Source organism: Onychostruthus taczanowskii, unplaced genomic scaffold (genome assembly GCF_017590055.1).
Source record: "Onychostruthus taczanowskii isolate IOZ18803 unplaced genomic scaffold, ASM1759005v1 scaffold88, whole genome shotgun sequence".
NCBI lineage: Eukaryota > Metazoa > Chordata > Aves > Passeriformes > Passeridae > Onychostruthus > Onychostruthus taczanowskii.
In genome coordinates, this window is record NW_024506773.1 from 2,645,548 (window position 1) to 2,671,701 (window position 26,154).

The following is a 26,154-nucleotide window of genomic DNA, read 5'->3' on the forward strand; positions in this document are numbered from 1 at the left end:
AGGTACAGGGGGGGAAAGCCAGCCCTTCGCAGGCTCACAGAGAAACTCTCCGGAGCTCCGCCGCTCCCAGGCAATGGCGGTGGGAGGCGGCGCTGGGAGCAGGGGCGGGACTCGTGATTTCCATAGTGCGCTCCCAGAATGCGGCGGGGTTTCCCAGAGGGAAGGAAAGGCTATTTCCCGTCCCTAAAAGCGTGTCTTTGCACCCGTGACTTTCACCGCGCTGTCGGGAACGGAGACCCGAATGCCTGGGCAGTGGAAAACGAAGGACGCCGCTCCGCGAGTAGCCATAACTTGTAAGCTATGATTCCATAGGAGTCATAAATATCCCTGCGGAAGGCACTGAGCTTCGGCTGGTCCGAAGGTAGTGGGGTATCTCAATTGATTGTTCACAGTCAGTTACAGATTGATCTCCTCGTTCTCTCTTTCCCCCCTTCCCACTACTGCACTTGACTAGTCTTTTTTGCACCCCAAACAGAGCAGACCCTCCCGCAGCGTTTGGTCATCATCGCCACCAGCCTCTCGTTCTAGTGCAAGGAAAAGCACAGCCCCACACCCCAGCCGAAAAAACCACCCTTTTGTAAAATATTTATGGCAGTGCCTGCTATTGCAATACCCACATTTCCAGCCAAATTCTTGGTGGTTCAGCCTGCCAGGCGTTGTCTGCAGCCTCTAAAGCTGTGAACATAACCTGGCTAATTTAGATTAACCTGGTGACATGCCAGAAGCACAGCAGGGTGCTCTGAGCAGAGGTGTCCCATAGGACTGGCTACAAGCTACATTAAATACATACCACTTAGCACAGTTAAAAGTGCTGCCAAGCATTTTGGAGAAGTAGTACAGGAACATCATTTTCAAAACTACACCTGGTCAGACAGGTGCAGCAGAACAGAGATGGCAGAAGGGACAGCCTAGCTGTTTCTGATGGGTAGAAAGCTAAAGTATTGTCTGAAAAGATGCACATGTGAGCATTTTTGGGAAGAGAAAGGCATCTACTTGGCCTTGGGCAGAGGGTCTAACCACTGTTGTAAAAACACAGAGGGTCATACCTGCTGTCAATAATAAATTCTTTGATGGAGCATGTCAGGCATCTGCTTTCCAAGAAGGAGTTTTATGCTGACGATCACGACAGACTGCACAGAACTCACTGAGTTCTGTGACCTCAAGAAATGTGTTTAGGTCTGAAAGAGGAGTGGCCTTCAGGCCCTTTTCTGCTGGCTGGAGCTTCATTGGGCTTTACTCACCACCCTGTTTATTTTGGATTTTGTCTGATTCTCTCCCTCCAGAGAGATTTTTACCCCACAGGTGCATCCCAGATGCCAAACTTCAGGTTTTACATTCCAGTGCAGGTGCCAGTCACCTAATTTTCTGATACTGAATCTTTTACTGGAATTAATGAATCATGGCTTGGGATGAGGAAAATTTTGCTGCATCCATAGTGCTGGACGGATCTTGTTTATTCTGAAAGATAACACTGGATTAAATTTAGTAGAAGGAAGAAAAGTTGACCTAAGAAAAAGGAAATGTCATAGACAGCAAAGAACCACATAATAACAACTCCTTTCTTGTGGCAAACTAATATAGCAGGATACTTATGAATGCATTTGATAGATTCTCTGAAGTTCAAGTGTCTGAACAAACTAAATTTTGCTGTTAGACTCTGTGGAGTCAGAAAATGTTCATTATTTAATCACCATTAAAGTGCATGGTCTAAATTAGTTATTGATTTCAGCCAGTCACCAGATGAAAGCAAGGAATGCTTCAAACCAAAAGAGTTTTGTGGCAATGCTATTTCCCCCCCTCCAAACAGTATCCCAAGATCTGCAATTCTCACTAGAACACTTTTGTACAGTGCTACTTATATCTGAGCTGATGCATGTCGCAGGCTAAATATTTTCTCTTGTTTTTTAGCTCTCATATAGTTATTGATCTGTAGTTACTAGTGGCAAATACATGTAATTGGCTGTATTGTCTGGTACTGCCTGTGATTCATTTATATACGTGTAGTAATCTTCACACATTATCCTAATTTCCTCTTTCCTTTTCAAGCAGTATGTTTTCCATCAGTGACTTAGGTCTGGCCTTTCAAAGTACAGTGTTTCACGCACAAGAGGATGACTTGCTCCTTATATATGCACAGTTCCTCTTCAGGCTGAAGTGTTCAAGTACTGGATGTCTTGTGACACTGAAGTTTGACCATTCCTATAATTTTCAGCAAAACAAGCTGCATTGTTAGGAAAAAACTCCAAACAAACACTGATTTTATCCTACCTCTGAAACTGTTACCACAGCACTGTGATCAAAGGAGGACTTTTTGATCCTTACCAGTTCTTTTGGCCATTTTCCTGCATGAGCAAGCACTACCCTTATACCCACTGTGTAGCCATGGCAAACAGCATGCTTCAAGGAGATCATTAACAATTATGGTGCACTTTGGAAGTGAAAGAATGAAAAAACCAAACCCACTGTGACCCCTTTTTTTTTTTTTATTTAAAATGTGATTTTTCTGTTGAAAGATTGGATGGTTTGTCCAAATTGAACATTAAGGGTGATCTCTGAGAAAAACAAAGAGGCAGGCAGATTATAGTAAGGCCACTGACATTTCCATGGACTCATTATCACACCAGTAAACAGCTCTCTCAATGTGCATCTGCTGAAGTCAGGTGCTGCTCCTTCAGGCTCAGGGAAAGGAGCTTAAAAAAAGCTGAACCCTCTTGTCACTAGGCCCTCTGTGACAATCTGCTGGGAGAAAAGCTACAGCTCAATTAAACTAGTGGAGTTTTACTTGCTATATGTTAGCAGGTATCTTGAGACTGAAAAAGACCAAAACCAACTCAAAATCACCAAAGAAGTGCCAACCCCCAGATGAAAATGCATCATTAAAGTCCACTGTCCAAAGGCATCAGCAAAAGTTACATATGAAATATTTCACATGGCAAAGTGAATGCAAAACTGAATGCAAACTTCCTTAATCAAAGCAGTAGTACCAATTTCTAGTGGCACATCCAGTTTCCTGAATGCATTCTGTGGTTCAGAAATGAGTGTTAGTGCAGCAGGAGCAATCAGCAGAACTCTGGAGCCTAGTTTGTGTTGCATTCTTTGCTTGGAATAGGCCCGTAGGTTAAATGCAAGTTATTAGGCTGAATGTGGAAAGCAAACAGCAGAGAACTTGTGGTCTGACGTGTAAACCAACAAGATTAGCTGAGTAAATGGCCCTGTCTAGCCTCAATTTCTCAAACTTCAGGGAAAATGTATAAATTACCTTTTTCTCCTCCCCTGAAACCACCTTCTGCTGTTTTTTTTTTTGTTTTTTTTTTGTCTTTTTTTTTTAATTTTACTTTTTTATCATTCTGAGCAGCATTTTACCAGGCTGTATTGCAGAACAATTCTCTCCTACTGTAAGGCAAAACATACCAGATTTCAGGAAGGCCACTATAACTTAGACAAAGGTAAGTAGAAGGGTATTAATGCAGGCCAGGCTGTCGAGTGCCAGCTTTCACTATGAAGAAACAACTGGCTGTTCAAAACCCCAGCCTGTGGAAATCCTTCAGAGGATTGGGTTACTGATTGTGATAAGGTTTTGATTTGCATGTTTGGATTAATATAGCTTATCTCCTTTATGTTTCTGTTAACCAAATCACACACAGCTTGAGATGTGAACAGTATTTCTGAAACTGAAACACCCACCTTTCTAATGTAAGTATTTGGAGCAGTTCACAGACCAGACCCCTTTCTCTCTGAATGCAAAAATGAAAGTGGAGAGTGGCCATGTCCTTCCAGACCCAAGCAGCCTCATCTAGCCTCTACAAAGACATTATCATTTAGTTTTCATGGTACATATAGAGCTTGTTCAGACATATTACAGCACAATGGCTTCACATAAAACCAGCTGCTCCTGACACAGAAAATCCAGCACTAACATTAACATGACATCAGTCTGTGGCCTGAGAGCAGGCAGAGCTCTGTCTAAAGGAAGTGGCTTCCAGTGTAGAGCAACCTCCAAGGATGTTGAATGAAAACAATTGACCTGTGAGTGGGATTCTGGGCAGATATGAAGACAGGTCATGCATGGTAGAAGAACATTTCTTCTGCCCATGGTTGCATGGCTTCACACAACCTACCATGGCAGGAAAAGAAGGGGAGCCCTTTGTAGTCAGCAGCTGAGAGCCCTCCCCTGGCAAACGTGCTGCAGTGAATTGCAATGATTCCTGTGACACTTCAAGCTGTGCTGAAGTCTTGGAAATGCCTGGCAACTGATCCAAGATGCTACTGCATTGAGTTTTGCTTGGGTTGCTCACAGATCCCTGATCTGCATTGACAAAGAGAGTTCTGCCACTCAAGCAAAGCAAACCAAAGCGAAATTGCATAACAAATAGAAGGGTCTGTACCAGTTTGACTGGGCAGATTACAGAGTTTGCACAGGGCTTGACTTACTCACTACCCACATCATGGGCTGAGCACAAAAACTGCAACACTCAGGCCTCTGAGCAGTGTCCATTACCAATGCAGGCTGTCAGCAAAAAGCCTTTTGGAGCACAAATAGTTTGCACTGGCTTCTCTTGCCTACCAAAAAAGAAAAGACAGCAGTCTGATCACTACAGTAAATGCTACTTTCTGAGAAGCCCTTAACCTGTATCATTTATTCATGTTCTGCTTTCTAGAAAGCTCTTTCCTCAGCACATAGCCTCACACACAAGAGGGCATCAGCTCTGCAGTGCCTTTCTTGCTTGCCACAAGCCAAATCCTGGGCCATACCCAGGCACTAACATAATTAGCAGTCTGGACATAGAAAATTGCTAAGAGTAGAAACCAGGTAACAACCTTGATTGCAAACCCTCTGCTGTTAACAAATCTCTTCCAGTACTAAAAAAAACTATCACTTAATGCAGTATTAAGATGCCAGGCCAGTATTTACTGTCACAGACACAGTACAAATTCATTCCTCAAGGAGCAGCAGCTGTGCTACAGTTGCTGCCTAACTTAGTTCTTAACCCTTGAGGGAAAGGAGCAGACCCTGAAGAAGTCCCAGGTCTGGCTACTTTAAGATGTACTACAGTTTACAGAAATAAGTTTGTTTCCGAGAGGATGCATGTGTGGGAGATACACCAGGCCAGGCTCTGTGGACTTTTAATACTACACAAATCAATCCTGTGCTGAAGCATAAACTGCAGGATCTCTTCCAACTGGAACCATAATCAAATGATGTCATATGCTCAAGCAGCTGTGGCAAAGAGCAAGTGAGGGGAGCTCCCTTATTATTCTCTAGTGCTGCTCTTTTATTTTTTCTTCTGTAAGAAGGGAACACCAAGGCTAATCAGCAGCATTTAGGTAACTGTTTAATAAAAGAATTTAAGATGTTTAGGAAAGCATCCCAATGCCTCAGGAAGGAAAAAGCAGACATGCATAATGCATTTAACAAATTCCAAAAGATGGTATGACCTGTTCTCTTTAGAATGCATCACATTAATATCACTTTCTGTACAGAGATAACAGATCTCATGGTGTATCCATCCCAGTGAGTTTCACAGAGGGTTCATGTGACGTTGACAGTGCACACAGCAAAGGAAAGGATACTGTACTAAGGAAAGCAATTTGCTTTCCACTATGACTCTGCCCAAAGCTTAGAGGCAGCAGTATCCTCATCTTGCTGGGGAGTTAAAAATGCATTTATTATTACATGCAGGACCAAGGTGAGTGGCACAGCTGAGGACTCACAGGAAATACGGCCAGGCAACACCTGTGTAAGGATGGAACAAATCCTCATTCCTACTAGTGCTCACAGCTTAAATCCATAACCTGCTTGGGGTAACACTGCTTTTGCAGTTCACTGTTGTTGAGAAACTGTAAGCAGTACTAATTACTGTATTCCTATGCAGCTCTGACTTAAGCACTACTGCTCCTGAACAAGAGTCAGGTGTTTCAGCACCACACTGAAGGAACTGTGATACCAGGCTGCCTCCACCTGTGGAGGCAAGGAAGAGAGAGAGGTGGCAGGAGCACTGAGCAAGCACATCTAGGACACTCCCCTGGGCCTTGTGTCTTCTATTGCCAGAGGGGCTCCCTGGAGGCTGCAGAGATTTCAACCCAGAGAGGGGTTGTCTCCTGCTTCCTGGGAGGAAGCAGTTTAAAGGAACAGTACAGCATTGGCAATGACAATGTTAATAATTTAGCACCTGTCAGAAAAGAGCCAAGAAATGCTCATGCTCAACTTTAACCCTTACTGTTCCCCAAGGAGAATGGTGCCTCAGCCCTGACTGAAGTCCTTCAATAAGGGACTTTTCACCCTCCCTTCTACATGTTCTGTATTTATCCATATTCCCCTGTAAGTTAACACAGCAGCTGTTCTGGAATAAAACCCTTTAAGTCTGCAAACAACTAACAAGGAGCAATTTAGTTCCCCACAGCATTGTGTGAGGTATTTGCTTGGGCATAGAACCTGAATTAAGAATTGATTTTAAAAGCCTATGCCTAGTTCTTTGAAGAACTGAATTAATAACACCGGCAGACAAGCAACAAGCTCAGTCCTGAGTTGTATGTATATTTTCTAAAGCTAAAAAAAAAAAAAACAAAACACCTCGGGTATTCAGCTAAGTCTGATCTTGCGCCTGTTGCCTGCACAACACATTTAGAATAGATTATAGCTTTTGAAAGCTCTACAGAAGAGCTGCAAAGAGAAATGACAGTAGATGGGAAGATAATGCAGTTTATCTGGTAAGAGTCTTGTAGATGAAATACTGTCTAAGCTTAACAGCCATCTGTCCACTTAAGGACAGTAGAAAGAAAAAGCCCTCTAATGTGAAAAGAGGAGATGGGCAATGCCAGGGCCTGAGGTAAATGATGACACTGCTTTAACACTTACTTGCTTAGCATTTCCCAGCTTTTGCTGATAAAGAGTAGGAGCTGAATAGCATTCAGGCACATCCCAGCACTCCCAGGAGATTTGATACTGTCCCTTTCACTCATAATCTGCTGGTGAGTTTTGTTCACTACCTTTGGCTAAGCCATTAACTAAGGGAAAGCCTTCCTGCAGTCCCATACACCTCAGCAAGAATAATTTGATAGTTATGCTTTGCTGTGTGGGTTGTTAACAGTGGGGGACAGTCCCTATTAAGGCAGAAGGGAAGGACACCCCTTCAACACAGATGCCAAGTGCAGTAGGAAGGTGTAAGGACTACGTACTCCCTTGCAGTCCCTTTTGGGTCCTCAGACTCTACCTGAGCAGCCAGCTCCTGGACATGGATTTATCCTTGCTACATAAAAGAATGCATGTCCCCAGAAGAAAAAAAAAAAGATTGGGTAGTGGTTTTTGATTTGCACACTCTCCAAAATCTAAAAACTAATGCAACAAGCAATTACTGAAGGAAGACTGGTCACATTTTGCAAGACAAAACAGTGCTGCTAGGAGAACTACCTGTAAAACGAAATGTGAATCAAAACTGCCTCAGGGACATTCAAGTCACACACACCGCAGCATCACAGCTCTGAGGCAGACAGTGCTTCTAGAGTGCATAAGTCTGCAACCTCAACATGGCCCATAAATTTATGGACACATCCAAACTGGGCCATTCAAGATAAAAAGCCACTTTTAAATGCATATACTCTCAAGGGGAGCACAGGGAGGATGTGATTATTCTTTGCACCTGCAGTACCTGCTAGAGGAATAAAGGTCATTAGAAGAGCTCAGTCTGCTTGCCCAAAGAAGAATGACTATCAAACCTTCCTCTCTGCAAAAGGAAAGGAGACAGTAACACATAGATCTGACACCAGAATCCTAGCATTGCCACCCACTAGTTGCTCTTTTTGTGCCACACTCCAATTACTCCAAAATATATTCAGGAAGACTAAGATGCAAATGAATCAATAAGGACTAGTAAAGAAAGGTACATTAGAAAAGCTTGCTATTTTACCATCACTCACTACAGAGAGGCTAAAACAGGTCTAGAGCACATTTAGTTAGCAAGTCCCTGTGTCTTATGTCAGTAGGACCAAATAATTCATCCACACTTTAGAAAACCTCCAGTCTTATCCTCAGCTATGAAAACAATGATAGAGTCACATGAATAGGTACAAAGAAAAAACAGAAAAGACTAGCTGAAAAGACTGCTCCCCCCAGTAACCATAACAACAAATAAGAGAAATCTCTTTGTCTGAGGGATCTGCTTCTCTCTTTTTGGTAGTATCTTTTAACTTAAAAACAGCTGCATTGGAGTCAAAGAACAAAGCTCAAGATAGTCACAAAAAATAAAGGATGTATTTTTCTCCAAAGATCAAAACTGTAACTAACATAAGACATTCATATTAGAGTATTAAGTTCAGTGTCCAGAAAAAAACTCATCTGCCATATAAAAAAAAGATACTGAAATTGCTTTACTGCTCAAGAATCTCTTTGCTCAAAACTGCTTAATTCTTCTCTCACCAAGTTTTGTCAGTAACTTGATTTTAACTACATTGTACAAACGACTTTTCTTCCCCACCCTCAGCTTATCTAAAGCTCTTCTTTTGTTCTGGAGAGTTTTGTTGCATGCTCCTCTATAAATTTGCTCAAATGCTCTAAATCTCTGTCCCCGCCTTCAAATTTAATTGGGTTGTTCTTCTTGTCCTTTGGAGCAAAGTAGATGGTGGGAAATCCCTCCACTTTGTAGCGGTCATTCGTCACATCGTTGGCAGTAGCATCCATCTTGGCTATAATCAGATTTTTCTCATTCTTGTATTTTTTGCCTAGCTCATTATACACTGGTTCTAGTTTCTTGCAGTGTCCACACCATGGGGCATAGAACTCTATGAGAACATCATTCTTTGGATCCATCACTATGGTATCAAAAGTTTTACCCACTACCACTTTCACAGGCCCTTTGTTATTTTTTGGCACTGGCTGGGACTTCACAATTGGCTTCAGTTTTCCTAGAAGGAAGCAAAACACACACAACACTGTTAGAATGTGGTAAGAGCAGCCATTACAATCTCCTCTAAGAAAGGGCAGAAGCACATCCTCCTGCCAGGGAAAAATCACTGTACCAGCAAATGAACTTGCCTCAGCATGAAATAAAGGCTAGGTAACTGGTGACCTTGTGGCCCAATAACCTCATGAAATATGGGCAACAGATTTTTTTTTTGCAATTCCCTAGAACCCTTCTCCTCTTTTTATGGCTGTCCATCCACAAAGTAAATCATCCACCCATGATTTGATATAGTAGTCCCAAATATGAATGACCAGCTCACACTTTAAAGCCACAGACTCTGTTTACTGGAGCCATTACCTCAGGAAACAACTCTTGGAAGTGTAAACAAAATAGCTTAGAGAATCCTATTTTAGAAACTGTACCTTTTTTGAATGCCACCACAAACTGCCTGAGTACATCAGAGTCAAACTCTTCTGGCTCCATGGCATACTTCTTGCCACCTTCATCAAGAATAGCAGCGTTGACATCCTCTCCACTCTCAAGCAGACCCAAATCTTTTATTTCAGAAGAATAATCTTCCTCATCAGAAACAGCAAACACGTATTCAGGGAAGTCTTTAGCCACTTCCAGGACTTTGCTTCTCCAATACTGAGTAGCTGAAAAACCAGAACAGGACAGAATTAGTAATTTCTAGTCATTCTGCCTCCTCTCAAAGTGAAGGAAGGGTAATTGTAGCAAACCTACCAACGCGGTAGTCGAAACTGAAGTCCACAGAGTAGTAGACAACCACCAGAGGACGCTTGGAGTATCTCTTGGCATCATTGGAAGGCTTGCGATGACCAACTAGAGGCAAAGCATGTTTTAGCACATGCTCTTTAATCTCTGATCCATCCGTAGAGTCCTGTAAAGAAATAGTGAAAAAAGTTCAAGCAAAAAAATTTAAGCAGCATTTCTGCTGCACATGACTGAAAAACCAATATTGGGACACATGTGAATGCGAAAGAGTGAAGGATGTGTTATAAAAACAAGGCTGCCACCACATTTTCTTCAAACCTTTGAGCATCAAATATTGTATGGACAAATTATTATTTGAAAACATAACATCTAGACTAATTTCATAAAGTCCTCTTGAAAAAGAAATACAGTTTCAGTGGACAAACAGGTTGACTCAACTATCTAGTGGGAGTACTTCCAACAGGAAGATGCCAACTGATCATAATTACAGAGAAAGAGAACCTTCAATCCCACACACAAACACTTTAGCTCTGGACCATCTACTCACTTTAAGATTCAGAACGTGCATCTTGGGCTCGTGCTTCGACTGAAATTTTTCGGGCTGCATGACAACCAGTTTCCCTGGAGAAACTTTCAATAGTTTTGCAATCTCATTGCTGAAGGTGTGATGGAACTTATAATCTTCTCTCAAACCATTAGCTAAAAAATTAAGATGAGGGTGAAGGAAAAGTTATTAGAAAGTGAACTGGCGGTCTGTAACTGAGATCTTGAGACTGTAACTGCAAGGAAACGCTCTTCCTGTTCTCCAAGTGACACAGAACAACCCAGTCTTAGACAACAGCTCTCACCCATGGGTGAGAAGCATGTGAATATACATCCAATTCCAGCAGCGCTATTTGAATGCTGTTCAACAACCCATCCACTTGGTGAGTTATTCTACACACTCAAACACCTTGAATAGCTTCCAAAACATATACAGCAAAACAGTTACTCTTTTGTCAATCTCTTACCTCTTGGCTTCCCCCCAAACGGGTCAGCTAGCCAAACTATTTGCTTTGGGGCAGCCTGGGAAACAGTTCTGTATCTTGCCATGCTGAAGCAAACAAATGAGCTCCTAATCCAACTATGACAGCAGCCCCAGAATCAGACATAGACAAGTTGCCAGGAATGGTCTAACTAAACTGACCCAGAAATGGATGATGATCCTTTCTGCAGGCCTCTCATCCCAAATGAGTTTGGTGACTCTGGGCTGCCAGATATGAAACTAGTGTAACAGACAGCAAACACATCTAGGTTTTAAGCCAAGAAACTGTGGTTTGCTCCTCAGGAAAGAATTTTTCCCTCCTCTCTAGTCCACATGTTTTTAGGGACACAATTACCAAGCAGAGGTGTATTCTGTGACTGGCTGACACTTCAGTTACAGCCTCAAAATCTGGTGAGAGCTTATTTTTTGAGTACAAGTAGAAGATCACCCTTCCTCCTACTACTTCTCATTTCCAACCCTCCCTACTATACTTGGAGCAGAAATAAATGATCTCTCCATGCCCAAAGTCCTAGGCAAAATCCCAATAAAACATATATTCCATTAATATTTTAAAACATTCTTTACCTGCTTCCTGATACAGCTGATAGGTTTTGTCATTCTCTCCACTAAAGACACCAATGATGATGACATCATCCCCATCCCTCAGAAATTCTTGTACCTGTTTGGTAGCCTGAATCTGTTTGGATGGAGGACCAGCCTGCTCAATCATGTAGTCGACAATACCTGTGAGAGAAACCCACCCCCGAAAAGTTGCTTAGAACATTTACTGAACTGAAAGATTTGAGCATTCCATCTAAAACATTTACTGTCACATTTCCCATGAACACCTTTCTTCCAGTGCAGCCTTCGACAATAACCTAAAGACCAAATCAGCAAGATTTCAGTCCAAGTTTTTAAAGCTGCGGTTCTTAATATTCCCTTTCAGGTTGGTTTCAGAAGAGGTGACCAAGCACACAATCCATGAATATCAGTCGATCTTCCAAGCAATGCTCCTTTCTGAAATTCCAGACCCTTCACTGTCTCCTGAACCTGTTATGAGCCAAAGTGCTACTTAAATAGTCTTAAGTCTAATTAAAACTTAATATGGGGTATTTTTGCCAGCCCCCAAGGTGCATTCCAGTAAAATTAAAACCTGCCCATTTACCCATACTGCCACTGTTTACCATGTGTATTTAACTTACTTGATATTGAAAGGAGCTGATATTACCATCAAAAGATGTTATGAAGACTAGAGACAAATTTAAATATCCTGTGTATGTATGAGAGTAGAATTTTTTTGTTTTCCCCAGCTACTGCTGCTATGACATTAACAAGTCTGCAAGTCCTACAGATACATCAAAATATTTGAGGCCAAGCCTGTGGCATTCACATCGTCTGAAAAAACCCCTTCGCCGAGGATCTTTCTCCTGGGAAGCTGAGAAGCCTGAGAGGAAATGAAAACAATTCTTATCTCATTTGCTTCTCCTGTGTTGCGCTCACATGTGGAATGTGTTTGAAGATTGTTTACCCACAGGTGATTGTGTCATTGGATTCTGGTGTGAGTTGTTTTGACTCATTGGCCAGTCAGGGCCAAGCTGTGTCAGGACTCTGGAAAGAGTCAAGAGTTTTCATTATTACCTTTTTAGCATTAAGTATCCTTTCTGTATTTTTTACTATAGTATAGTATTCTTTAATATAATATAGTACCATAAAATAATAAATTAGCCTTCTGAGAACATGGAGTCAAATTCATCATTCCTCCCTGCCACGAAGATCCCTGCAAATACAATACAAGCCCTCAGAACACGAGAAAAAGCCTAAGTTGCAGTACCGTATTTTTCCCGTGGACCGCTGTAGTCATAAGGTTTGCCCTTGCGGAAGATTTTGAGAGTTGGGTAGCCAGTAACATCAAACTTCTTTGCAAGCTCCGTTTCAGCTGTGGCGTCAACTTTAGCCAGGGGGATGGGAGGCGTGCGCTTGCTGAGCTCCTGGGCTGCCTTCTCGTATTCTGGAGCAAGCCTCTTGCAGTGTCCACACCTAGAGAGGGAGAGCAGAGGGCGCTGCTTACGAGCCATTAAGCCTGCCAGGTACCTTCTACCCCTGGAGTGAAAGAGTTAAGTCTTCCAGCAAGCAGAAATGTGATCATTGAATCTACAGAGGGCACTTCAGCCTTGGGAAATGTGTCTCTGCAACCTGAAGCTGGCCTCTGTGCCTAGCCTCACATTACTACAGGTAGCTTCATTTTTAGAAGCCATTTTTAAGCTAAGGACCAATTCTCTTTGGTTTTCAGTATCTCAGTGTGTTCCCAAATCAGTAAATATTGTGAACCTCCAATGAAGATCCGGACACCACCCCTTGCTGACACATAGATCCAGTCTAGTCTTTTAGTGATTTGCAATATGATCCCAGGTGCAGATTAGAAATCAGGTATACCAGAGCTTTGCACAAGACAAAGATGTGTAATGAGGCATAACAACAGAAGACAGGTTCACCAAGTGTGTTCAGGCCATCTGTGCTAGACAAATACAGACTAATACATGGTCTTGCTTACCATGGAGCATAGAACTCTACCAGGATTATATCAGCATCATTCACAACTTCGTCAAAATTATCCTGGGTCAATACCAGAGTAGCTTCGGGTGGAGGGGTCCAGTTGGGGTCAGAAACCTCCTTGACTTTGGCCACAATAGCTGAAACACAGTTCAACAACCCAATTAGCAAGCATGCATTTTATCATACCAGTAGCATGCCAAATGCATTAATTTGAAATCAGAAGGCAAGCAGGGTGCTGGGCATATTAATTAAGCAAAATGTAAGTGGGTTTCTGTACAGTCAATACAGAGATCAAATGTTTATTGGCTGATCCTTCAGCAAACATGAGACTGTCTTCTAGTCAAGTCATATTTCTAGAAACCTTCTGTCAATAACAGCACTACCCACTACCTGCAAAATTGTCCTCTAGCACGCAGCCTGTTGAAAAAACAGGGAAAATTTCAGCATTCATAATATTACTTGCTTTAAGAGAAGTCAACTGAGATCAGAGTCCTTCAAAACATCCACATATTAATAAACAAGATTATAGGCTATTTTGTTTTCTTACAGGGAACTGCAAAGGACTGGTGCTTACCATCTTCTGTCCGAGACCCATCATAGTCAACAGCTTGGCCTTTTTTCAGGATTTTGATGGTTGGGTAGCCACTGACATCAAAACGACTTGACAGTGAAGTGGCTGCAGTAGCATCTATTTTGGCTACTGGAATAGGAGGGTCATTTTCCTTCAGAGTTTTGGCTATCTTCTCATACTCAGGAGCAAACTGCTTGCAGTGCCCACACCTGTCAGAGGAAGACACAAGTAGGTAGGTAAATGCACAGCAGACATGCAGAGGTGCTCTGCTGCTCTGCAATTCCAGGATGCCTTCTAACAGACATCCACATTATCAGCACAGAAATGTTTGTCTTGCTATCTGTTTGGATCGTGAAGAAATAGAGAGCAACTGTAGCTAATGTACTGTATGTTCACATCAAAACCTTTATTTTTCTTAATTTTCATTCAATGTGGAATGTATTGCCATATGCTTTATAAAATCACTGTAAAAAAATTCAACAACTGCTAAAAGTTGTAAACATTATGCTTCTTCCTTTCTTCCTAACTTCAGCTTCTCCTTAACCAAGGTTTATCTTCTCTCCCTAGCACCCTAAATTGAAGGAAAGAGGAAATGAACCAGCAGTTAAGTTGGCCTAATGAAATCTCCCACCCACCATGGTAACACAGCATCTGCCCCCTCTTTGGCCACACCAGAACTCTCTGGGAAAACAGAGGCTCCTGCTGCAAAAGCAGGCATGACAGAGGATACCAGCATAATAAATGCTAAACAAGCATTTAGCATAATAAATGCTAAATGCTTTAGCCTGACAAGGTAAAGATGAAACCAGAAAAATGTAGGAAAACAGAAAGAAGTGTGTGGCAGATAGCCTGTGCTCCTTAGCATCTCAGCTGGCAGGAAGGGGAGTAGAAAAACAGGAGAGGTGTTTAGTCTATGATGATACACATCCTTCTGCTCAGATAAAAATTGAACTTCACGTTTAGTGTTCATGTAGGCAAATTACAGCTGCATAATTAGTGCCTACAGCCAAGAAGGAATGGGATTCTCTGTGACAAGAATGGCACAAGTTAAAATGCAGCTCCACCTCCAGCAAAATCATATTCCCCTTCTATTCAAAGGCTGGAGAAGGACCAATGAGTAAGTCATTTTTGTTTCACCGAGCCACAAAGGAAAAGAGGTTCTAGCTGCATCACTAACTGAGCAACTCTACTGACAGTATCTTCTACTCTTGTTTTCTCCCAGTAACCATCCCTAATGTTTCTGAACATAAGAATGCAAGAGAAGATATATCCTGGCCTAAATCCTTTGTCTTGGTTATATGCAGGTAAATCCACTGTAGCTCCCTGGAGCAGACCAGTGGTGCTGTATATCCTGGGATGCCAGCAGAACTGTCATCTTAGGTAGATGTATGAGGCACTGCTTAAATTGACAATACAAACAAGCTGTGTCCCTAACCACACCACACCCTTCTGTCAAGTGCAGAAACGTGAATTTGGAAAGGAAAACCTGGCAATTCCCCTGCTAGGGAAGTCTTCATTACTCCATCTACTCCATCACTCTCATGTGCAGATGAGCATTCTCAGTGGTCCAGCACTGGCAGGATGATAGCAGGCTGCAAGACCACACTGTATGACTTTTCTGGGCCTCACTGGGACCATTTATTTTCCCTGACAGGCACAAAACAGGGATAGAATCAGGCTTGTGCTCCCCTTGGCATGGGATCCCTCAGTATGACCCACAGCTGTGGAATGGGAGCAGGCTGCTAGTTATTGCATGGTACAGGGGTGGGAAAAAAGTTTCTTCCCCACCACCAGAACCATCTCTTTTTCTGGACTATAGCAGAGTCCTGAGCATCTCCTGCAGACAAGTTACTCCTTTCTCATCTTTAAAACGGCAACACAAGCTCACTTTTTAGGAGCTTGCCCTGGCAGAGAAGTGCTCTGATGCTGCACCCATGGAGGTGCTGCTGTGAACCCACCATGGTGCATAGAACTCCAGCAGCACGGTGTCCTTGTCTGCAGTGAAGGTGTCGAAGTTTGCATCATTCAAGACTAATACACCATTTTCTTCTTTAACTACAGAATCATCGTCATCTTCGTCATCATCTTCTTCTTCTTCATCATCATCACCTTCATCGTCAGCTTCTTTTGTAACAGATTCTGGAAAGGTAAGAATACGACACAGATTAGATTGTGTCAAGTTTAATGTTAAAGTGACAGTACCAGAATGAAGACGGATTAGATAACTCCTGTGGTTAAGAAAAGTACCCACATGAATTAGTTTGTGCTCCACATATCATGACAGCTATCTCAGTTTGTAAAGAGCCTGAACTCAGATGTTTGACCATTTCAATTTTGTCCCCATTACACCAGCTAACACTATTAATATTTCAGTAAAGTATCAACACTTATTGCACATTTCAGAGAGAACTAACAAAATGGACACAAGAAGTATTAAAGAATGCAAATCTATGCAACAGTTGCCACAAAGGTTTGATGAAGGTCTTGTTGAAATGTGGGCAGTGAGATATGTTTTGCTGGGCAAGAAGGGCACACAGATGATACCTGGACTTCAAACAGAACCCCTTCATCATGCAACAGAGTAGCTGTCCTTTAAGTGTAGCCAACTTGACGTTGGAAAAATTAGTGTCTTAAACCAAAAAAGCACGTGTTATCTGTTCCCATGGCTCCCCTCGTACCCCTGCTCAGGAGAGACCTGTAACACCACAATAGCCATGTGCTGCCTGTCTGCAAGGCACACTTGCTATAGACCCAAGTGTTACAATTTCATTACTATCAAGGTGGTTTGGAGGCAGCACTTGAAAACTGTGTTTCTTTCCTGACTGTTCCATCCACCTCTGCCACTCTTGCTTTCAGTTACAGTGATGTTTCAGGTCTGCTATTCATTGAGGAGTCTTTCAACTCACAGGAGAATCAACCACTCTGCTCTGGATCAGCACCAGGCTGCAGTGAGTGTAAAATCAAGTAAATGACTGCAGGAGTCCCACAAAAACCCACTCCTATGCACCTGCCAAATGCCAGGTACTCTTCTAAAGAAAACAAACAACAAAAACTGAGTGCAAGCTTCTTCTTTCAAAGAACTTTTGGAGAGGCCTTTGAATTAAGACCAAAACCACTGGTCCAGAACAGTCCTTTAAAGGAGAAAGCAGATTTGTTAAATTACCAAAGCAAAATTAGCATGTGAAAGCTGAAACCAGCACATTTCTACTCATTCATTCTTTGTTGGCTTGGAATTTGAGATGGTTTTTTCATATCTGACCTTTCACATGTTCCTTTAAGTTTTTTTAAAAAAAACCAAAATTGCTATCTTTCAAGGAAACCAGACCTTTCTGAAGGACTTTAAAAGAATTTCAGTTACAGAACAAGTAAAGAAAATATCTCATCTCAAATGAAAACTGTAAAACAATGAAGTTAAGTGCCTTTTAACCAGTGGGACTCCCAGGAATTGGAAAAAAAATATTAAAAAAAAGAAAAAAGGGATTAGGTCTTGTTTAAAATTATTTTCTATTTAACTGCCTTTTGACTAAGCTGAGAGGAATTACTGCAGCAGTATTCCAAAAATATTCTGATTTCATCAGGAAGTTGAAAGTTAAGAATGATAAATATGTACTATCCAGATATGAAAAAGCTAGCAAAACAAAAACCACATTTGTCAGACTAACAGCAGACATTAGGAACAACCTTACCGTGGATAAAATTATGCCATTAAATTGCAATAGCTACTTTTATTTTAGAAGAAAGTACACAAAAATAAGCCTGTATGCTCTCAGGAAACAGTACAGGCTCTTGGAGAAAATACGTTTATTTTAATTAGAGGCCAAATTTGTGTAGCACGAAATACTAAAGCTTCTGATGGAGAGATCACAGGAGATCGTTTATCACACAACCATAGTCAGCTGGATTAGGTTTCTTTAACAAGTACTAGTGTTTCACCTGATCTTTGAGGCAGCTAAAAGCACTGTCTGCAAGCAGACAATGCCTCCTGTGTTGCAGCACTTGCTCACCCTTGAGTGAATCCATGCCTCACATACCTGCAGGACTGCCCCGGTGAAACAGCTGGATTTCAGGGGGCTCCAGCAGGCAAAACTTGTGCCTTACAGGGGTGCCCAGCAGTTCTGAGGGCTATGTTTCACCACAGGCTGTTCCTGGCTGGCCGGTGCCTGAATTCCTGACCATTGCATTCCTAGCAAATTGCTTCAGATATGATTTTTCCTGACACAAAGGAATGCGAGCAAAGCCAGCCCGCCAGTTCTGCTCCTGCACCTCAAACTATCCACCGGGTTGCGACCCTTGCTCCTGCTCTCTCTGCTCACCACCCACCCCCAAGAGAGACGAAGAACACAGCAGCTACAGTGGCACCTGTTTTTCAGAAAGAACAAGGTATCACCTGCAAAAACATCCATGGTGGAAAATGTAACCATCAAATCCACCACCCCTCAGTGAAATAATTTTGTATCTTTCCCTACAAGTGGCCGTACAGCCTGCGAAGGTAAAACTTCCCTGACAGTGACACATTGTCATGGGCATTGCACACACCCACTTCCTCCTCCCTGGAGATGGAGGCAGGACAATAGCACTGGAACTGCAGGGCTCCACCTTTTCCCAAGCAGCTTAAGGAGGGCGTGCACTAAAAAGAAAGCTAAGCACGCTTAGATATCGGTCCTTAAGAGTGCAGACTTACTTTCTGTAGCTTCCAGCTTCACCAGCACCCAGGGCTATCATAGCTACCTCTGCCATCCCTTTCCTGTTGGGACTGAAAGACCTGTTTCAGGGACCTAACCACGGGAGAAGCAAGCAGGACTTTCCCCTCCACACCCCCCCCCCCCCCCCCAATAAAAACCAAGAAACTTTCCTCTGCATTAAAAATTTACAATTTAAAGAGAACAGAATGAGTCTAACTGTGACACCTGAAGTGGCAGAAGTAGCAAATAAATACTTACATAAATCAGCTCATGAAAATAAAACAGCTGCCCCCAAACTGAAATATCTTTGTTTCTTAAAGTGACTTGTAAAGCCAGCGGACAGACTAACAGCTGTGACAACTGTGGCTAAAACCTGTCCTCTGGTAAAATATGGATAATCCTCTTATACTAAAAAAAAAAAAACCAAAACCAAAACACATACAAAAAAATTAAAAAAAAAAAAAAAACAAAACAAAAACTCCCAAAATCTCCACCAAAGGAATCCACAAATTTCAACACATTACTACACAAGTCCAAAAACATGATCAAGAAGGTACTTTTTTTGAGACTTGAAGTACACAATGCTGGCTGGCAGGCCTTCTTTAGGATGACAGCTACTCTGAAATTAATTCTTACAGTAACTTCACTGAACACTCCGCATTTATCAGAAATGCAGCCTAGTAACATTTTCTTAAACAAAGCAGATCCTGTACAAAAAAATCTGCATCCAGACACCAATGACTTTGGGATGCTGCCTGGAAGTTTCCTTTTGAGAAGCACACTGTTCCCTAACTGGATGAGCTCTGTTTTCAGAAATCCAGAACTCAGGACTCATCATGTGTTGCTAGGATATTTACAAGATTTTCAATATCAGCCCCCTTCAATCTTTTCTGTGGTTGATCCTCTACATGATCCTTCCTTTCCCATCATCAGGATGCTAAGGGTGTAGTGGTCAGGATCCAGACTAACCTCACTTCCAGCATATTCACCCCCCTGCCCTGCTCAAGCTTCCCAAATCCTGCAGCACAACAAGCTGGGTTAATTCGGAACTTTTCATCTCCCCAACAATCGACGTGCATAAGATTACTTCCTTGTTGCAAAGTAAATTTATTCCACTTCACCCAAGTCTGCAATCCAAGGGCAAAAATTGAAATCCCCAACTATGTGCATTTTTAAGGCAAAGGCTTTGTAAAGGCTAGTTCATGATCTATATACAAATTCAAGATACACAATAGAACCTGGAAAACGATTCAAAGCTGGGCAGTGGATTAGTGTTCAGCTCCACACAGCAGGAGATACTTCCATCACTGTGTACCTTTGATCCTGAGAACTCCTAAGATGAGAAGAGCAGCAAGCACAAGAAATACTGATGAGAGCCAGGTCCACAAGAAGCTGAGCCACTGCTGCCAGCCACAGGTAACACTGTAACATCACAGGTGTCACTTCACCCTTTGAAGATGGCAGGGGAAATCAGTACTAGGCTTTGTCACATGTTACAAAGAAACCATAACCATGTTCTAGCTAAAAGCAGAGAAAGAGGCATAAAAATTGTATTCCAGTTTGCAACAGAAAAAAAGAAAAGAGCTCCACAGGAAGGTTCTGTATCTCCATCTCCTTACTGCAGATGCCATGTCATTTAAAACAAATCTCTTTATTCCACAAACCATACACAAATAGGGTAACTGATCTAAATGTACTTCTGCAAGTTTTAGTGCCTGTTAGGCCAGCAAGAAGCTGCAGGACATGAGTTCAGAATCCATAATCCAGTCTCTTCAAAAGCTCTCTAATATTTAAAATACAGCAGTGTTCATGCAGGAAATATGAACGATGCATAATTTGCCAAATTCCACATGAAAGAAACTTAAAACTGAAAAAAGAAACACCTTCAAATGTCTGCCTCCTACATACAGGCACAATACTCATTAAGCCTCAGAAGCTTTATTTCAGCTAATTTTGGAAAGGAGGAGACACACGTCAGTGAGATCCAAAGACGGTAGGAAGAAACACCAAGAAGATGGTAACAATCTGTGAGGGGGGAAAAAAAATCAGTTTGAAACACGAAGAATGCACAGAGTCCCTGAACAAAGGAGTAAGGAAACGAGTGCTCAGTCACAGAACCATAGAATAATAAGGGTTGGACGGGACCTTAAAGATCTCACAGTCCCAGCTCCCCGGCCATGGGAAGGGACCCCTCCCACTAGACCACTGCTTGGTGGTCTTGAACACTGCCGGCACTGGGGTACTCTGGGCAACCTGTTCCAGTGTCTCACCACACCCAGAGTAAAGCATTTCTTCCTCATATCGAACCTAAATTTCTCCTCTTTCAATCTGCACCCATTACTCCTCGTCTTATCACCACAGTTCCTGATCAAGAGTCCCTCTCAGCAAAACGAAATCGCAATCCGTCCGATAGGAGTCTGAATAAAGAAATCGCAAATTCCCGGAGATTTAGAAGCCGGGGATTGCCAACATGGCTAATTGTGAGCTAGCTGTTAACTCCATGCCTGGCAGAGGCGAGGCAGAGCCGCCCCACGGCGCAGGACAGCCGAGCAGCGCCGGGACAAGCAGTTCGCACCGACCTCAGCGCCTTCGCGGGGCGGGCTCAGCGCCCTGCACAGAGGCCTGCGAGGAGCACCCCGGCCCCAGCGGCGCCCCGCCAGCCCGGGCTCTCCGCAGCGCCCAGCGCCGGGACCGCGCCGCCGCCTCCCGCGGGGGGACCCGGCGTGCGCTGCCGGCCCGGCCCCTGCCCGCGCTCACCTCCGTCGCCATCCTCCTCCTGCGCCGCCGCGCCCCGCGCCAGGAGGGCGATCTGAGCCAGCCCCAGCAGCAGCACCAGCACCCACAGCCCGCGCATCCTCATCCTGCCGCCGCTCCCGGCCCGGCCCGTCCGCTCCCTACGCTGCGCTCCCGCCGCTCGCCCCGCCCCCCGCGGCACGCCGCGCCCGCTGATTGGCTGCCAACTCAACACGTGCTTGGCGCGGTCGCCAATCAACAATCGTCACGAGGGCCGGCGGTGCGGGATGTGCGGGTTTCGCGGGCTCCGCGGCGCCCCCGGGGACCCCCGGCGACAGCGGGCGCGGCGCCGCGACGGGACACGGGCGCCATCGATCGGAGCTGCGGCAGGAGAGCGGCGGCGCCACCGCGCGCAGAAGCGCCCGGCCGCTCTGAGGTGCCGCCCCGCCATTGGCCGCCGCGGAGCCGCCAACCGCAGGCCGCCACGCGTGGAGCGCGCGGCCGCTCCGGGGGCGGGAGGCGGGAGGGACGGGGCGGGAGCGCTCCGAGCGCGTGCAGCCACATCGCCCTTCGGGATTGGCGGGCCGGCGCCGTGGGGCGGGGCCAGCGAGCCGCGGCAGCCTGTGAGGGCGCGCCGCGTGCGGCGGGGCGGGGTCAGGTGAGGGCGGGCTGAGGGCAGCCTCCGGGCAGCGCTGGGGATTCTCGAATGCCCGCAGCTGGAGAGGGACATTCGGTAATTTCGGGAAAGGTGGGATGCAGCCGCCGCCCTTGGGTGCTCCCGCAGGGACCAGGGAGGGTGCGGAGCCGCGAGCCCACCGGTAGCGCGGTGATTGTACGGGAAGGTGTCGCGGCACAATTTCTGTCCGTGGTTGTCCAGGTGGTTTGTCTGGTGGACATCTAAGATGCAACAAGACGGTGCTAAAACCTTTTGGTGCTAGAATTGCCAGTCTGTCCTCATGCTTGGGCTAATTACGTAGGCTCATGGGACAATTATTTTCGTTTTTATGAAAGTTTTGACTCTTTGAGTTGGTAGGTTGTAAGCATAAAGAGCTGCTAAGTTCAGTGTGCAGCGGTTACACTGTAAAAGAGTAGCAGTAGCTTTTGATAAATTAATATCGTCAAGGTTTTGAAGTGCAAGCTTTAAAATGTAAACTCCACAATTTTAGAGGATGAAGACACTGCATTGCTCTGAAAGGTTGCTGTTGCATCAGTTGCCATTTGGCATTTGTAAGTGGTCTGTAGGTTGGAAAAAAAAAAAAAAAAACCACATTAAAAGGCCTTCTATGTTCAACATTCATAAGTTATGGCCTAGAAGTCAGTGCCTTTCCTCAACTCAGCTGCCACACAAGTTATCTTGAAAATACAGTAGCTGATACAGGAGCAAACTTTTAACTTACTTGGCATATCACTAGAATGGAGTGGGACCTGATCTGAACCAAGTTAAAGCTGTCTGGATCCTGCCAAAATTGTGAGCCTGATCCTGCCTGGTTTTGGTGTTGATACAAATATTAGTTTGATTAATGTTGATACTCAGTAGTTTGATGATAGAACATCATGAGATTGTACACTCCATATTCTCAGTGGGAAGAACTAAGAGTATGGAAGGTTTTTATTTAGAGTCTTATTCACTGTTTAACACAACCCTCGATTTAAATATCATCTTGGGGTGTGACATATTTACTGTCTTTATCCTCTGAGTTTGTAAGAGAAATATTGGCTGTTGTAATCAATTTTTTTCTGATTTGTGTTGGAGGTTATCCAACTGACAGTGACCTGTCAGGGTAGAGAAGTACTAATACTTCATGACAGACATTGTCTAGGGCATTACAAAACTGGTTAAAGTAGCTTGCAGAAAAAGTGAACATGTAAAATGGGGAAGTAGTGTCAGTATTGCTTTTGTCTGCTGGAGTGTGAAATACTGAATTAAATGCTTTTTCTTTCATGATGAGTTTTATGGTTATTGTGGTTTCTGTCACTCCAGGTTAACCAACTGAAAAAGGAGATCAGTAAATTTGCTAGGCAGTCAAAGGTGCCAAATACCAACATCCTGACAGACAGTGAAAAGGAAATGCAAATAGTACAAATACAGGGGAGGTGGGTTTGTTATTACTTATTTGAGCTGCAGGAGGAAAGCCTGGAAGGCAGAATCCCTGTGATCCCTGTTCAGCCAAGGACAGCCTGACTGAGAAATTTGCTGAATTGTCAGTTCACTGTGTGGGTGGTACAACACTGGTAGCCCGATGGATCTTAGGCACGTCCCACTAGACAAACAGGACCTTGGCAAAGGACCATGGTCTGGTCTGTCTTCAAACCAGCAGGGCTGTGTCTTCCTAATTAGGGCTGCACAGGATGGCACAGTCAATACAGAGCTGCAAATGGCACACCAAGCAGACAAGTGATTTATCCCAGACCAGCTGGGGTGCCAGCTCCCTGCATTTGTCAAATATACTGGGCACTTGGAAGTGTGCCAGCTGTGCAGCTCTTCCAGGGGATTCCTTCCTGCTCTCTAAAGGGCTGGCTACCTGTGGGACTGACCACATGAAGGTGAAGATCCTCTGGGCTAAGCCACTACTGGTAAGAGCACTGCTGCCTTTTGCTGAGTGCTCATTCCTTATGGAAGTTAATGACAGGAACACTCCTCTTTGCCAGGAGGGTCTCTAGGCAGAAGGCAGGTGGAACACCTGCCCAGTATAGGGTCATCTATGGGTTAGATGCATAGAAAAGTAAATGGAACAGGTCTCCTGCAGCTTGTCTGATTGTGAGAAATTGACCATACAAATCCCTAGTCATGGGACACACTGGAAGGTCCAGAAAGCATGAGGCCTCACAGAGCACCTATGGTGTAATTTCTGGGTAAAAGGCATTTCTACCTGATAACATCGGCTGTGCTGCAGAAAAATGCAGGTATTAGTGCACTCTGGTTAATTGAAAGTGGTTTGCATTTGTGCATACTGTGCTTTCATATCCTGATAAGGTGTTAGCATCACTGCTGGCAGACCTGCATCCCCAGAAACAAGCAGATTATTGTAGTTCTTAAATATGCCTCCCCTCAAGGACATTCAGTAAGTGTCTTTCCTGTTGGTTGAAGTTGCCAGTGGTTACTTTAAAGGCTTCACAGGTTGCACCTGTGTTCTCCAACATCATTAAGTGGTGGACTGTGGAAATCTCTCCTTGTATCACACTGTACTTTCTCCTTTAAAAGGTAGCCTAGACACTACTAATCCTATACCTCATTTTGCACATTCTGTGGGGCACAGCTGTTAGTCTTAGAAGAGGCCTAATTCAGCAGTAAATGTCAAAAAAGAAAAAGCCAATGTTCTTCCACAAAAATCATGAAAATGGTAAGACATGTCAGACTAAGCTGTATAGGTTTAACTTCTGCTGTTAAAATGTATTACAATCTCAAAAGTAAATGTGGACCTACTTGGCCTTTCATAGGCTGTGAGTTGACACAGGCAGGCAGCTGGAACAACCACAAACTCACAGCAAGAACATAAAGAGTAAATTTGAGCTAAAAATGTAAGAATTAAAATGGCACAGTGTCACACAAGTGTTTTGGATGATTTTTCTGGTAGTTTTCTTGTCGACCTTGGTTATCTTGTTTGCATGATATTTAAACTTTCCCATGATGCTGGGTTGCCTTGCACACAATCTTCATGTAAATCATTTCAGTGAACCTCAAAACAATGCTTAAAATATCCATCCTGATTGCATTTCACCTAAATTATTTGCATTTCACCTACATCTAAAAACAATTTAGAGCAAGAGACACTTGTAGAACTTGTCATTTTTGCTCAGTGGTTGATTCATCTATTATGATGCTTATTTTAAAATACCTTTCAATAATTTTCAGTCATCATTGTAGAAAGGTGGTTAAAAGTTTGATGTGAAAATGTTCCACTTCAATACTACTAAATTCTTGTAAGTTAATGAAATATGGTAAGTGATAATAATATAAATACTCTTGATTCCTGTATTGCTCTCATTTTGCTGCAATGATTTTGAGTGTCTATATGGATGACTTCTTTTTTTTTTTTTTGCCTTTTCTTTTTTATTTCAGGGACCTGCTTCTTAGTTCTTGGTTCTCTGTTATCCCTTGTTCTGTCACTACCAGCCTTGGTACAAATTCTCTCTCCATCTTTCTTATAAGACCCCCTTCATCTGTTAAAAGGCTTCAGTGAGTGACCCTGGAGATTTTTCCAGGCTGAGAAATTCCCACTCTCTCAGCCTTTCCTCAAAAGAGAGGTGTTTTTCTCCTGTCATCATTTCTGTTGCCCTCCTCTGGAGTTGCTGTGACCATGTCTTTCTTGTGCCCCAAGAAAGGAGCAGGATTCCAGAGCTGGACACAGTGTTTCAGGTGAAACCACCACAGCAAAGCAAGGAGATCCCTCTGGATAGCATCCTGTCCTTCTGGCATATCAAGCATATTTGGACACTCCATGCTGGGAGATTTGGTCAGCGTTTGTGGTAATAAGTTAACCAGGGCCCAGGCAAAGGAATGTGGTAACTTATTGTCAGTAAACTGAGAAGCTGGCTGGCACAATGCTGGCCTGTGCCAAGCAGAGCACTTCCAAGGACTTCTGACCATTCCTCTGGAGCTGGCACATTCTTGGAAGCTGTTTGTATGCAGCCAGCCTGCTTGGAGAATGAGAGAATTTATTAGCACAGGCACATCCACATTGGTTGGCCTGGGTGCCTAGGAATATTCCAGACATGCCCAATTTACTCCTGTAGGTGTGGCAGTTCAGTGATGTGTAGGTTGGTGCCAAGAATAGCAGAGAACATGTTGGAAATTATGTACTCACTGAGGTAAGTGGCCTAAATGCTGACTCTTACTATATTTTTTGTTCGAGTTCTACATTGTAAGAACCAATGGATAATGAGACTACTTCAGTTGTCTGTGAAGTTACATCCTAAATTTTGATGACCACCTATCCAATACAGCTCTGTAAATGTAGT

The 26,154-nt window shown here is 43.6% G+C and overlaps 1 protein-coding gene across 1 annotated transcript; it reads right to left on the minus strand.

Moving 5' to 3' along the window:
• Nucleotides 1–2,460: 2,460 nt before the first annotated feature.
• Nucleotides 2,461–21,446, minus strand: PDIA4 (protein disulfide isomerase family A member 4). The gene is made up of 10 exons (XM_041425205.1): nucleotides 21,220–21,446; nucleotides 15,739–15,919; nucleotides 13,784–13,989; nucleotides 13,208–13,346; nucleotides 12,488–12,693; nucleotides 11,242–11,400; nucleotides 10,180–10,331; nucleotides 9,642–9,798; nucleotides 9,320–9,553; nucleotides 2,461–8,898 (listed from the first exon to the last, which is right to left on the minus strand). Exons 1-10 carry the CDS (start codon nucleotides 21,320–21,322, stop codon nucleotides 8,483–8,485), a joined length of 1,953 nt encoding a protein of 650 aa, XP_041281139.1. The 5' UTR covers nucleotides 21,323–21,446; the 3' UTR covers nucleotides 2,461–8,482.
• Nucleotides 21,447–26,154: the final 4,708 nt, after the last annotated feature.

What these genes read in the sequence shown, in the direction of transcription:
- PDIA4 (XM_041425205.1), bottom strand. Translation starts at nt 21,322, where the DNA reads ATGAGGATGCGCGGGCTGTGGGTGCTGGTGCTGCTGCTGGGGCTGGCT. An exon ending in CTGGAGTTCTATGCACCATG is followed by an intron (nt 13,990 to 15,738) that starts GTGGGTTCACAG and finishes TTCCTCTGACAG; the next exon opens with GTGTGGGCACTGCAAGCAGT. An exon ending in CAGTTTCGACTACCGCGTTG is followed by an intron (nt 9,554 to 9,641) that starts GTAGGTTTGCTA and finishes CTGGTTTTTCAG; the next exon opens with CTACTCAGTATTGGAGAAGC.